Here is a 14,774-nt window from a genome sequence, read left to right as displayed (position 1 = left end):
TGACATCATAATTTTAAGTTTGTACTTGATTTGATTGAGATTAGGAGTTTATTTATATTATTTTAATATTTTTTAGTATATCTTATAGTATTTTTATTTTGGTAGCCAATACACTATAACAAACTATTTTTTATTTTTATTTGGGTGATGTTATTCCCAAGCTATTATAAATGCATATTTAAATGATATATTAAATGATTTCTAGTGTGTTTTGATTTTATTTGACTCACTTATATTGTTTTCATGTAAGCTTTATAATGGTCAAAATAATATAATAAATCAAAAACACTATAACAGATAGAACATTTTTTAAGAAAGAGTTTGATTTTTTTTAGTTAGAGATACTATTTGAGAAAAACAAAAGGAGGTACCGATTGAGAAATAACCCAAAATGAGTATTTAAAAAAATCATATATATATATATAATTGCTTGGTTTTTCATATATTTTTAGGTAATATTTTCAAAAAAATCAAATAATGACTCTTTTGAGATTTCATTAATAATTAGAAAATTCTAGTTTAATGCTTTTACATTAATTAATATTTTTAAAAAGGTTAGATTATAAAAATCATAATTAATAAAAGTTAACATGATTTAAAGTTAAACATGTGTATTTATATTGTAGATTTCCATGTCAGCATGAGTTTTTTCTTTATTTTTGGTATGATGTTATAAAGGTTTTTCTCCTTCCATATGTACGATCAAGAAACCTTTCCAACGTCTCCTCAAAGATAATATTATAATTTTTTAGGCATACGTATATACAAATATGTTATATGAAAAGTTATATGAACAATTTCAAACTTGGAGAGAGAATATAAATATATATATATATAGTAAATATGAATATATTTTTTTAATTATCTATCTTTCAAAAATAATATATTTCACGATTCTTATAATTGATCTAGCTTAATCTATTTTTGAAGTATTGTCGTATTTAGAAGATTAAAAGTTATATAAGACAAGTTCATGATTAACCTATTTTAAGTATTATCGTGTTCAAAATATAAAAAAAATTATGTTATATAAGAGTCACGATGTTAGACAACAATAATTTCTCTCATAAATAAAATATTTTCATACCTCGATTCAGACTATTCTTGCAAAAAGGCTTGAGAATGCATAATGTCTATTTCTTATTCTAGATCATTGTTATTTACACTAAGGAATGATCAAATGATATTAGATTACTTTCTTATTTTAGATCATTCTTACTTTCTTATTTCAGATTTTTTTTTTGGGGTTCGTCATGCATAAAAAAAAATATGTTATCGGTCATGCACATAACTAAATACATTGCTAGTATCACATACTTCGGATACTTTTCGATCTTACATCAGCGCATCATGCGCAAAGGATACTTTAGTCCGTTTGATATTTTTCATTATATATATATATATACTTAAGTATATATATATATATATATATATATATATATATATATATATATATATATATATATCAATAAGCAGATACATATGCATAATATACTTACCTTTAAGACGATAAATATGAAAATTACCTGCAATTATATTTTATTTTGTTTTATCGAGAACTTTCTAAGACGGCCACGACTTTCTGTTACGGGAAACCTACCACAATGTTGGCGGCCTCGAAATCGCGAGTGGTCGCATCGCTCGCGTCCTCTCGCCCTCTCCTCAATCATGGCCCATGGCGGCATCTAGGGTTCCTCCGGTCCGTCTCCTCCTCGCCGGCGCCCGGCACCCCAAATCCGGGGTCCTTGGAGCTGAAGGAGGTCGAGAAGATCCTCGGCGACGTGAAGGCGGACGATGTGAGGGTGATATCGGTGCGGGACCAGTGCGATTGGACGGATTACATGGTCGTCGCCACCGGCCGATCCTCCTGGCACGTCCGCAACATTGCCCAAGCCCTAATTCACAAGGTAGGTTTGTTGACTTTTTGAGTATTTTTTTGAGGACGGGTTGATCATTTTCTGATGAAATCAGATCGAAGAATGAGACTGAATGATGCGTTCCATAGCGTTTGTCGGTCGTATTTATTGTTGAAATTAATTTGTTTTCTTTGCCATAATATTCCCCAGGTAAAACAAAAGCAAAAAGGCGCTGAACGATTAGTGCTTCCGAGTGTCGAAGGCCACGAAGGAGGAAAGTGGATTGTGATTGATTCTGGTGATTTTTCCTTGTAAAGAAGTTTTTCATTTCACTTATTTGATTAATCCTTTCATGCTTTCTGTTATTTATGTGAAGTTTATCGGGTTAAACATATCATTTCACTTCTCTGGCTTGATTTCCAGTTTTTTCTTTTAGGTTTATAAGCACTAAAAATAGTTCTAAATCTCTAATACGGCCATCTGTTTTAACTTGCTAACTTCTTCACGAACCTCCTAACATCCAGGTAATGTTATAGTTCATGCACTTGAGGAGAAGGCTAGAGCATATTATAATCTCGAAAGTCTCTGGACAACAGAGATGACCCCAAAGGGACCTAACCTGGTGAGTCTTTTGCTCTCTTTTCGTAACAATGCTTTTTTATCTGGTTTCTCATTTTTTCTTTCAAAACTTGGCTGCCTGTGTTTTGATTTTAAATTATGTCATTGAATTTACAGTATAAGTCTGCTTGCCGATCTCTATCATGTTGCACTATGTAAACTGACAAAGTGCTTAATTGCTGATATAGTTATAAATTTTGAATAGGAGTTTGTTTATCAAGATCTTGTAAATCCTAGTGACTGAAAACTTATTTCATGTCATTGTATTAACTAGTTGGAAACGGAGATCTTAATATTCATGGAAACACAGGTTGAAGAGAAACAGACTAGATTTATAAATGCTGGTGTTAACCACTTCATGGAATTGTTTGTTTGGGCTTTTTGTTACCATTGTGGAACAAGATTCTGGTCCTACCTGTGTATACCACTCCAATTCAACAATTCTGGTCCCATTTTATAGAACGAAGGATAAAATGTATAGAGATAGGCTGTTAGGTACATCTTAATCTTTTAGCAAAATTTGATACAAATCATACCAAGTGCATGCTAGGGCAGCTGCAGCATACCTTAGATTCAAGGATTTTCCTATGAGGATTAAGGTGTCAGGCAGGTTTTTTGTAGTAGTGTGATCTAGTGATTGTACTGCAAGTTCCACCTTGATTCGATCAGTTTTGGGATTGATCTAGTTTGCTAATAGTAGGTCTTCATCTGTTGCTCTATAGAAAAATAGCATGCTGTATATAGATCAAAAGTTCAAATCCAATCGATCAAATTGCAATTGGAATTTTCTGATTAGCAGACAGCAAGTGTACCAGTGAGACTGGGATTCTGATGATTTGGGTATTAGAGTGAGAGAAAATAGTGGAAATCAGGAAGGAGAAACTGGACAATGGAAGAGAGCCAAATCCAGTAGGAAGCTATACAATATTTATGTTGGATGACACATGAGACTATAATTTTAGCTCTTGCTACTCTAAAATGCTTCAGATGATTCCTGATGGTACTTAAATTGGGATGTATAGACCCTTTTATTTTCTATAGTAATTATCTATTGAAGTTATGTTGGAACTCAAATATAGTTCAGAATAAAAAAATTGACAGATAGAACAAATAATAATTGTCATCTAAGTGCCTGCAAAAGTGCTTAAGAAATGGAAAACCCTGGCCTTAATTTTATATTATTAGATTGTGGTATATTCTTGAACCAATCCGAAGTTCCACCCTACCTAACTCATCTTAAGCTAGACTAAACAAAGCAAGGCCAGTTTAAGTATAAGTGATAACCACTGATATATTTGACTTCCTGACTCTAAAAAGTAATTTTATTCACCCATTTACGCGGCAGGCTGCTAGTGCATTCAGATGAAATCTACTTAAGCCTTTCCTTGCATTTGGACCAAATTTTATAAGGCTTGTTGTTCTTGTGTTCACTAAGCATGTTGGATCCGATTTATGCTGACCTAGACTTGAAATGGTCTGCTATTGTAATGGGTCATGCCAGGTTCAGCATCTACTATAATGATCAACTAGGTTGGGTCAAGCCTTAACCTTTAAAAGGTGAGTTCGGCAAGTCAGTGATTAAATTAGGCTATGAGCTACCTTTTTTTCTGGTTCAATTGTTTTATAATCTAATCTTTGTAATCATTTATCCAAACACTTATTGCATGATTAAATTAGGCTGGCAGAAGCAAATACAAAATTTTAAAAATAAAAATATAAACAAATAAAATGTTTACTTTGAGTCAAGATCGGCTGTATGTTCTTGGCTTGTTTGAGACATTGTAGATTAACTAAATATTAACATTAGAAAACTTAATGGACTAAAGGAGTGGTACTGGTTGTCAAGGTAGGAGAGTGGTGCAACTGCTTGGTTGAGTTTCAACGAGGCTTCTACATATATCTCAGTAGCAAATCATTATATTTAGTTGTGGATTCATCCTCAGTGTCAACGCAAGATAGTTGACTGAGTCACTGAGGTGTAGTTGATAGAGTGGCGAACAACCAAGTTGGGAATTGTCTAATTGATAAATTGACAATATTTGTCTGATCCCTCTGCTCATAAGCAAGTCATTTTCTCTAGCAAAAAGAAATTTACATATTTGATTATGTATTAGATTGTCAACACTGAGAAAAGAATGTGAGTTAAAAAATGGAGATTATCTGGTATTTATGTCCACCTTACAGGTTTAGGGAACTTATGTGGTGAAATTGGGAGAGATTGGGGTACGTACTGTTAATAATCGTTCAAAGAGGGAATTTTACTCTTTCATCTAAATATTTAAAAATGTGCAAGATATTTTCACCAGATCGCAATAAGATGGTTGTATGTATGTACTGGGTATAAATTTTTTTTAGCATAAAATATATTCTATTTGGAAGATACTTTCATCAGAATTTCTCCTATTGAGAATGACATTCTATGATCTCGAATGGGCAATAGTCAACATAAGGTGATTAAATCAAAAGCAAGAGAGAAAAAGTAAACAAAAAGTTGCAACAACAGTGGATCACATCATCCATCTCTGAAGTGATCAGTCACATCTAGCTGCTATGGTGCTGGGTTCGAAGAAAGAAGAGCTTTAGCAGCCACATCAGGATAAGTAAATTGGGTCACACTGAGCCTGGCTAATGGAAACTCTGCCCTGCGCAAGCTTGGGCATGGTCATCTTGTAGCCTGTTACTGCAGCATCCAGTTTAGCTGTCCATATCACACCTATGTTTTTTTATCAGCTGTACATTTTTGAAGACATAAGGCTGCTTACAGCACCTATAATATTCTTGAAACGTGAAGGAAAACATTAGAGAATTCTTACTCAATTTTAACTTAAATGAAAATAGACGTAAATGATCAATTTTGATCATATGCTAATGAATTTTAATGGCCACAGAAAAAAAAAGAATGACTTTGATAAAGCATAAAACTATGGTGATCAGCTTATCATATGCTAATGGATTTTGATTGCTTCAGTACACTCAAGTACTTAATTTACCTATTTGTGTTTTGTTATCCACGAGGAAAACCAAGTCTTCATTCTCTAAATGTCTTTATTTAGTCTGTGCTAATATAACCATATGCCTATAGGAACTTCAGAAAACATAACCTTATTTAATCCTTCCAACTCTAACTTTTGTTTCTCTCAACAGGATTTGGAGAAATCCCTGGTGAAGACGCGTCCTAGAAACAAATCCAAGAAACCAATGAAGAGCATTTAGTGATCAGATATGTATGATTTTCGTTTGGTAATAATCAGATATGATCTGATCTGTATGATTAGTAGAAGTAAGGACATGTTTTCTGTAGACTACATATTTACATACGTTCTTTTAAGCTGAGACAAGTGTGTGTGTCAAACTTCAATGCAGAGTTCTGCAAGCAGCATCCAGTTGATGTACAAAAGCCCTGTTTAATTGGTCAAATATGGGTACGTTATGCTCGAGTGTTTCATTTTACGTCTTATTGTTATTTAAGTCGGGGATGTTGCATGACATGTTAGGGGGTGGGTAATCTAATAAGCATGGTGATATCTGAGGTGGTCACAATACGTGGTCAAATATCGGCCGGCCGCTATACGAACTGCACTGGCGACCCAATTTGTCCGTTTAGGATTGGTTGGCAGCGTACTATGTCATCTTTATCTGGCACGGCACTGACATGGTCGACGGCTAACATCGTGGCGTTGAATGGGGAACAAGTACGTCCCTCCCTCTGTCCCATGCCAAAACAAAGTTGCGTCCGGACCACGGCGCAATTGCCTTTAATGCGAATTATGGAGGTTGGACCGCGACCACAAGTCCTCCCTCGACTCCATTCGTCTGTACTCGTGCTACAGCGAACTGTTAGACCCATGAATAGCAAACCTATCACTGTCTTCTGTACTCACCCACGATGAAACGATATTATTGCACGTGTCTATAATGTATTTGGTGATTTTAATTTTAAATTATGAACATTAATCATGATTAGAAGAGAATAAGTAAAGAATTTTAGAATCACAATAAGGGTAAATGTGTCATTTTGAGCTTTAGGAGTACGGATTTGGTCCCGATCTCATAGCGCTGCTAAGATAATTCGCTTAGTCTGGGTTGGCACACAAAGCCCACCCTTTACCCTCACAGAATGAGTTAGCCTATGGCAGATGGAAGACATGGATAAGGTTGTTGCCGAGAGACGAGTCAAAAAGATGGCAGCGTGGTCATGTCACTGTCATCTGGTTTCTCTGATTGGGTTCTTTTTGGTTGATGAGTACTGTACATGAAAAATGAAGTGCAGCAACCGAGCTATCAACCACGTGCCCATATTATACTGGCTACTCTCAATGTTTTGTCCTGATTGAGCTTTTATGTAATAACGTATTATATATGGTTGTACCCTTTTGATTATATATAATATAAGATGCAGGATTTCATCGTAATGTGTATAATATTTTCCTCTCGGATATATCATGTAGGATTTCTTTGTTTTCCGTGCTTGTCATTTTACCATATTGTGATGCTTTGGTTACTTTTAGAATTTTATGATAGCAAGTCTTAAATGAATCTTTCGTCCCTATTCCTAATTACTAAATGTTACCTGTTTTCTTATGACAATATATTTATTCTAAGTGTTTTCACATAATTATACTGTCAAATTCTATAAATAGTGTAATTCCTGTAATATGGATTATAAAATAATATCTGAGTACCACCAAAGATTACAACTCTCAACATATACCCCCAACATTCGTCCAAAACAACTCGACATAAACTCTTGGTTTGAATCTAAAATATATTTTTACTTCAAAATATATGTAAAATATATTTTTAAAATGCTAATGTCAGTTAGAATTGATTTTGTTAAGAATGTAAATAGATAGATCATATCAAAATCGAAGATCCTAAGATCAAACATTTTTCATATCATATTTATTAAAAACTATCAATTAATTCTCGCATATTAGGTTTGGATCTTCCTCAGCCATTCGTGAAACAGTGTTAAAAATATAAAAATGGATGGATGATAATATAAAATTAAAATAATATTAGAGCTGATAGATTGTGTTCAAAAGTTATATACCTTCTCTTATCTCTCGCTATGACTACAAATGTTGGACTTAATAATCGAGAAATAAAAATGAAACCATTAGTTTCCGAGACATTTATAATTTTACATATACTTCCTAATTTGAGAGAATAGAAAGGTATATATATATATATATATATATAAAATGCAAAATCAACCTCACTGTGGCCACAAGATCCATAACCTTGTCGGGGCCCCACCACCAAACCCACATCACCACCTTGGATTATGGTCTTTCCTAGTTTTAAATGGACCGACAGTCCACCGCACCTCATCATTCGAACCCATCATCCCCATCTCCTCCTCCACCTCGCCATTGGTTGCCCTGTCGCTGCCGCCCATCCACTTCGTACAAACGACGAACCGATGGCTTTCATTTGCTTGTCACGCTCACCATCCCGTCTCCTTTATCTTCTCCGGAAGATTCTACCTTCTAAACCAAGACAGCTGTGTCGCACGGACGAAGTCCGGCCGTCCACGTCACTCTCTTAGGCCTGTCGGACCACGCGGCGGCCGATCGATGGCCTTTCCGGCTCCTTCGCACCACGTCCCTCCATCTCGCTTTGAGCTTCGCGCAACGCCCCCTTCCCCTTCTTGATTCGCGCTGGCATCTCCCATGCCGCGACGTGGGTATCACGGTAGAACGGGTACCTGCGAAACGGTCCCCTGTTTCGAATAGTGCGGTGACGTCATAGATTCCCATCTGTGGCGCCCACGTCGGCTCGGCACCTCCACGTGTCCCTCCCGTCCCTGTTCCCTCCCTTCGCTTTTGTTTCCATTTCGCTTCTTCTTTTAACCCAATCGTAGGTGCCCATAATAGCAACGACGGGACGCGCCCGCTCCCCCACCACTCGCTGCCCAGGTTGGTCCCTATCCCAGTCTCGTTCCTCCACGTGTCCCCTTCCCCCTCGATACCCACGACTCCGCCCTTGGCTTTCCCACCTCTTCCGATTCCCACGTGTAGCCTCGCCGCGAGGGACACTCCGCGCTCCCTCATTGGCTCCGTACGCCCGCGTCCGCTGTCCCTACCATCGTCCGCCCTTCACGTGCACTTTCCCTCTTCTGCTGCCACCTGTCGCTCTGATCCAATGGGAGCGCGGCGAGAGACACGTGTCGTCCGGTCTCCCGCTATTTAAGCCCCTCCTTTGCAAGTCGATCGCTAATGGAAGTGGTCAGAAAATAATAATAAAGAAATAGGCGGAGGAAGGGGATGGAGAGGAGAGGCGGTTGCTGTATTGCGATGTATGGCGGAGGCGGAGACGCCAACGTCGCTTGGAAGGTGGACCGGATCATGCTCAAGTTCCGGCCCATCGCCCCCAAGCCCGTCGTTGGCTCTCCGACCGTCGTCGCCGCCGCCCCCAAGGAGGCGTCCGCCGGGGCGAGGAGGCCGAAGCGGAAGGGACCCGCCATCTCCGCCGCCGCTGCCAGAGGGAGGAAGCCGAGGAAGGTGGAGGCGACGCCGCTGCCGCCGCCGATCGTGGATGAAGGGAAGTCGTTCTCCTCGTCGACCATCGTGACTCTGCCGCTGATGCCGGAGACGCCGGAGAGGAAGGGCGATCCGGCCGGAGCGCCGCCAAAATGGTGCCCTACTCCTGCTGCGGTGGCGCCGGCGTGGATGGGGCTGGGGGAGGGAGAAGCGGCGGACGTGGTGGTGGCGCCGCGGCCGGTCCGGGCGGTGGTGTCCTGGGTGACGGTGGAGTGCGTGACCGACACGTGGAGGGAGGGGGAGGTCTCATGGAGGAACGACAAGGTGGCCAGGGCGGCGCTGGCGGCGGACGAGTGCCCCGGGTTCGTGTCGGACGAGTGGGGCGGGGTGACCTGGACCAACGAGGCGTACCGAAGGATGGTGCTGGGCGAGGGTAGCGGTTCCTCCTCCGCGGCCGGCGGAGTGAAGGAAGAAGAAGAGGAGGAGGTGAGGGTTAAGCTGGTCGCGCGGGGGCTGGTCCCGGCGGCGAGGACGTGCCGCGCGTTCACGTGCAGGGTGCGCGTAAGGCACGCGGAGCGGCCGAAGGGGCCACCGTCTCTGGCGGCGCCGTGCGACGTGTGGAGGCTAGACGGCGGCGGTTGCGCGTGGAGGCTCGACGTCAAGGCGGCCCTGAGTCTGAGCGTGTAGTACTCGTAGCAGGGAAGCGAGGCAGGTGTCTGTATGTACATATTTTCGCTAACATATGGAATGCTTGTCGTCGAGCGCAGTGCATGTTTTTGATTCCTGCAACAAATCCCCTCTTCCGCAGTGTTTTCTGCTTCGCCAAATATAAATAAAAAAACTAATATAACATAAATATTATTTATTTGTCTATGAAGAAGAAGAAAAGAAAAATCAAATTAGAGATTTTTTTTCTGACATTGGTTCTAAGAATTCAAACATAATTACCATGAAAACTAAAAGAAATAAATCCATGCATGATATTGGCCATTTGATGGGAGTAAATGACAAAGCTTGAAACATACCAAATGGGTACAATTGCTTGAATGAACATCTTATCTTATGTCTGACAACAAACATCAAATCAATAACCTAAAGGTTGTCAAGAAGAGAAAATGACATGGGACATCCAACTACCAATAAGATGTCAACCTTCAACCAATATCTTGCATCAACTTCTTTAGCAATGCAACATTGATGATAAGGAAATTTCTCCAACGAAACATGATTAGATGGTGTTTGTATGAACCAAAAAGCATGAGGAGTCTTTCCTTTATAATCCAAGATAAGCAAGTAGTCAAAAATTGTATGGCCCATTTGATGTGACTCAACTTCTTGAATGGTTTGGATCATCCAACTCGGAAGAGGTAAAAAAACACCAAATGAAAAGAGAAAAAATTAAGGCTCATTGAAATAGATTTCAAGAATTTTATTGACAAAAATAATGATGAAGATAAGATATATAAACTGTTCATAAATTATAAACCTAAATACCTTTCTTTGTATATTCTCTCACATCAATGATAAAGAATCTTTCTCGACCTTTCTACATTCAGTTATTCAATATATTTTTATTATTTATATTTTTTTATGACTGAATATATTAAAATGATTGTTTTTTTTTTTTTTTTGCATGAAGAATGTTGATACATATCTTTTGTTTTTTACACTAGGAATCACCTTCGAAGAGTTGACTCTGAGGAACGTCGATCTTAGAATTCATCTTGATTATCCAATTCTTAAGATATAATAGTTTGAAAAGACATCTTAGATTGAGAGATGAAAGAGTCAAAAAGAAGTTCAATAGTTCCTCGGTAATATCTTTCAATTAAACACTTATAGTTCAAAAGATTTGTGTCTTTCAATTAAACACTTGTAGTTCAAAAGATTTGTAGATCTTGACAAACATGATATTGAGTCTTGAGCTAAAACATGGTAAATCCTTTTTCTTGGTTCTTGTATGATGAGATAGATTTATAGAGAATTTAAATTAAAGAAAAATCATGATTATAAGTTATACATTTTTATAGATAGTATATCGAACAATCCGTTTCATCAAAGAGTGAGAGTTTCAAAAATTACCTAATATATTTTTGAAGGTACCATCTAACTTAAGTGACTTTGATAAGACATCCTCAGATAGACCCAAATTTTACTTTCATTAGTTACCTTTTCATAAAAAATAAAATATTATTTAAAATACTATATCATTCGAAAAAATTTTAAGCTGAAACATATTGCAACTATAAATTATAAGATAAAAATAAAATATAATTTTTTTTATTGTTAATGGATGATAATAGCTCATGATAAAACTGATAGTTTTCGAAATACCAAATTTTATAAAGATCATAATTGTATTTTTGTAAGATTAATTAGGGATCATGAGGAATGCAATTCTTTTTATCACTTATTAAATCAAAGATCACATTATTATTGATATTCAAAAAAACATATTGAGTTGTTGTTTCATAAAAGAATGCTTATGTTGCACATGAAATTATTCTTAATGAATTTCATGATGATTTTGATAAATCATATATTAATATAGTTTTATTTTTAAGAGAGTTAAAATCACGTAACTATGTGACTCATGTATAAATAACAATTTCATCAAAAAAAAATTCTTAAAATTTTTTTTTAGGTTTCAAAGCTTGTCTTAGAAGGTTCAGATTATATATGTGATTTGTTTTTATTATCAATGTTCCACACCTATTAGTGCTTTCATGATGGTTACAACTATTGATGGTTGTAATAGATTATTTTCAATTGTATTTACTGTGATGGAGATTGAGTGTAGGAATCGTAAGAGTGGTTCTTGCATCAATTGACTATGAAAGAGATCTTCCAAAAAGCATATCACAGTTATTATATGGTTCATCTATCTAAAAATTTTGTGAGCCATGTATGAGATAGAGGGGCTACAAAGTCATTTTGGATTATTACTAGATCCCGTACAATATATAAGTTAATGAACACACGCGAGAATTGAGAAAAAATAACAGAGAAAGTTTCGTTTAGATATATGAAATTAAGAAGGAGAAATGAACTTTTGTAATTTCTTTTCTAACCATTGTTACACAATGCTTACCCTAAATGCATAGGAAAATATGAATTCATTACTTAACGATGTTCGTAGCTTATCTATTATCTTTATAAATGAAATGAGTAGGAGGAAGGTTATTGAATGATTCTATATTCGTCATGAAATAATTATTAATTTAAAATTAATTACAACAAGTATTATCGAGGATCAACTTGCTAAAGTGAAAGACAAGAGTCGATACCACAATATCTTTCTTTATACTCATATTAAATTTACAAACATATGTTTCTTTATACTCATATTATAATAGATTTGGAGAAGAGAACTTGTTTGTATTGATGTTATGATATTTTAGAAATTTTCTCTTGTAATGACTATTATTGGATATAGGGTGCTTATCCTTATTCATTTTATGAAGAATTTTATATAGTTGATACCTAGAAGAAAACATATAATGATAAAATTTAATTTACGAGAAGTAAATACTATTGGATACGATGATAATTTGATTATATCATATTACATCCGAGAAGCATAGTGCAGATTGATAGAAGAAAAAAAAAAAAGTAAGAATTGAATCAACATATAATGGTAAGATAAATTAGACGTAATTGTTGATCATGTAAATTCTCACTTTTATCATGAGATCGAGGACAATGATATTTAGATAGAAGTTTCGATTGTCTATTTTTAGGAACTTATAAATTTATAATTGAATAAGTTTTAATATGTTCCAAGTTGAAGCAAGTTATATTGAAATTGTAAGTTTCAGTAGATTCTCTCTTTTACAAGTTGAAAAGCAATTCAAATGTATCCTAAAAAATTTCATAAAAACACTATCTTATGTCCAACAAATTCAGAAATTAAAAAATAGCATACTATGCAGGAGGTGAATAATTCAAAATATTTTGGTAAGTCTTACTATGCGATGAGTTTTTTTGAATTTGATCAAAACAATGCATCACATATAAGAAGATTTTTTTTAGGGCTAAATTTTTGCCAGGTATTTGTGACAAAATCAGAAGCTCAAATGTCCATAAAACATTACATGGGTACATGATTTTTCTAAAAATATAAAAATAAAAAACTCTCAAACTCCCAATGAGATCTCGATCTTGACTCCGACATAACACTTGCTTTATGTTTTATTATCATCGTAGTTAATCTTGTACACTTTTCTCAACATATAAATTAGATCAAACAACTTACAATCGACTTCATCATCAAAATTTAAGATTCAACAATTACATGAATACATGATTTTTTTTAATAAAAAGTTTGGAAAAATAAAAAATTACACACTATGTAGGAGGTGAATAATTGAGTAAAACAATGATCAAATTTTATAAAATAAAAAACCTAGAATATGTGCATGTAGATCCAATGCAAATGTATTTATAAAATTTTATGACATTTTGACAAATCCTACTATGCAATGTATTATTTTTTGATATTGATAAAAAATAATACATCGTATGTAAAGAAATATTTTTTGAGGCCCAAATTTTTACTAGATGTTTATGACATAATTAGAAGCTCAAATATCAAAAAATGTTACATGAGTGCATGTATTTTTTTTGTGAAACATTATGCAAGAACTGAATAAATCAAAAAATATTAAAAAATCTTTAAATTAAAAAAATACTAGAATATGTTCATGTGGTTCCAATGCAAAGATATCCCAAAAATTTTAAAATACTTTGATAAGTTATGCTATTTGAAGCACTATTTTTGAATTTTAGCTAAAAATAGTGTATATAAGAAAATATTTTTAAGGAGCAATTTTTTACGAGGTATTTGTTACCTAATTAGAAGCTCAATTGTTAAAAAAAACATTGTATGAGTGCATAATATTTTTGTGAAACAAAAAAGAGAGTAAAAAAGAATAAAATGGCATACTTTATAGGAACTAAACAATTTTAAAATATCATAAAAATTATAAAATAGAAAAATACTAGAATATATCCATGGGGTCTTAATATAAAGGTATTCATAAACTTTTATGACATTTTGACAAGTGCTGCTATCTGTTGTACTATTTTTAAATTTTATCAAAAAATAGTGTATCGCATATAAGAAAATAATTTTTGAAAGGTAAAGTTTTACTAAGTGTTTGTGAACTAATTAGAAGCTTAAATATCAAAAAACACTATATGGGTGCATAAATATTTTTAAAATTTTTTAAAAAGTTTGGAAAAATGGCAAACTATGCAAGAAACAAATAAATTAGAAAAAAATATCAAAAATTTAAAATAGAAAAATACTGAAATATGTCCATTTGGATATAATGAAAAGGTATTCTCAAAATTTTAAAATATTTTGACAAATTCTTTTATTCGATATGTTATTTTTGGATTTTGACCAAAAATAGTGCATTGCATATAAGAAAATATTTTTAGGGCCAATTTTTTAATAATTGTTTGTGGCCTAATTTGAAGCTCAAATGTTAAAAAATATTACTGGGTGAATATTTTTTATGAAAATTTTAAAAAATTATGAAAAAAAAGACACACTATACAGGAACTGAATAATTCAAAAAAACAAAACAAAAATATTGGAATATATCCATGTGGATTGTATGTGAATGTATCCTTAAAATTTCATAGCATTATGACAAGTATTACCATGTGATGTACTTTTTTTATTTTGAACAAAAATAGTACATTCCACATAAGAAAAAATTTAGTGGGTCAGAATTTTACAAGGTACTTGTGACCTAATTAAAGCTCAATTGTTTTTATAAAAAAAATAAAAAAGAAATTGATACAT

At 34.9% G+C, this 14,774-nt stretch overlaps 2 protein-coding genes across 4 annotated transcripts; both read left to right on the top strand.

Moving 5' to 3' along the window:
- The first annotated feature begins 1,569 nt into the window (after positions 1 to 1,569).
- Positions 1,570 to 5,919, top strand: LOC103989314 (protein Iojap-related, mitochondrial). Of its 3 annotated transcripts, none has more exons than XM_065114199.1 (5): positions 1,570 to 1,907; positions 2,067 to 2,154; positions 2,381 to 2,478; positions 5,619 to 5,698; positions 5,838 to 5,919. In XM_065114199.1, exons 1-4 carry the CDS (start codon positions 1,605 to 1,607, stop codon positions 5,685 to 5,687), a joined length of 558 nt encoding a protein of 185 aa, XP_064970271.1. In that variant the 5' UTR covers positions 1,570 to 1,604; the 3' UTR covers positions 5,688 to 5,698; positions 5,838 to 5,919. The 3 variants fall into 3 exon arrangements, with proteins under 3 accessions (XP_064970271.1, XP_064970270.1, XP_009406396.2); XM_065114198.1 differs by having other exon boundaries at positions 5,619 to 5,714; XM_009408121.3 differs by having other exon boundaries at positions 1,571 to 1,907; positions 5,619 to 5,919.
- Positions 5,920 to 8,687: 2,768 nt separating this feature from the next.
- On the top strand, positions 8,688 to 9,725 carry LOC103975117 (uncharacterized). Its single transcript, XM_009390024.3, has one exon. The coding sequence runs from the start codon at positions 8,744 to 8,746 to the stop codon at positions 9,644 to 9,646; it is 903 nt and encodes a 300-aa protein (XP_009388299.2). The 5' UTR covers positions 8,688 to 8,743; the 3' UTR covers positions 9,647 to 9,725.
- The last annotated feature ends 5,049 nt before the right edge of the window (positions 9,726 to 14,774 follow it).

This window comes from Musa acuminata, chromosome BXJ2-6 (genome assembly GCF_036884655.1).
Source record: "Musa acuminata AAA Group cultivar baxijiao chromosome BXJ2-6, Cavendish_Baxijiao_AAA, whole genome shotgun sequence".
NCBI classification, from domain to species: domain Eukaryota; kingdom Viridiplantae; phylum Streptophyta; class Magnoliopsida; order Zingiberales; family Musaceae; genus Musa; species Musa acuminata.
Note: the sequence above shows the minus strand (reverse complement) of the source record. Positions and strands in the feature narration are given on the sequence as shown.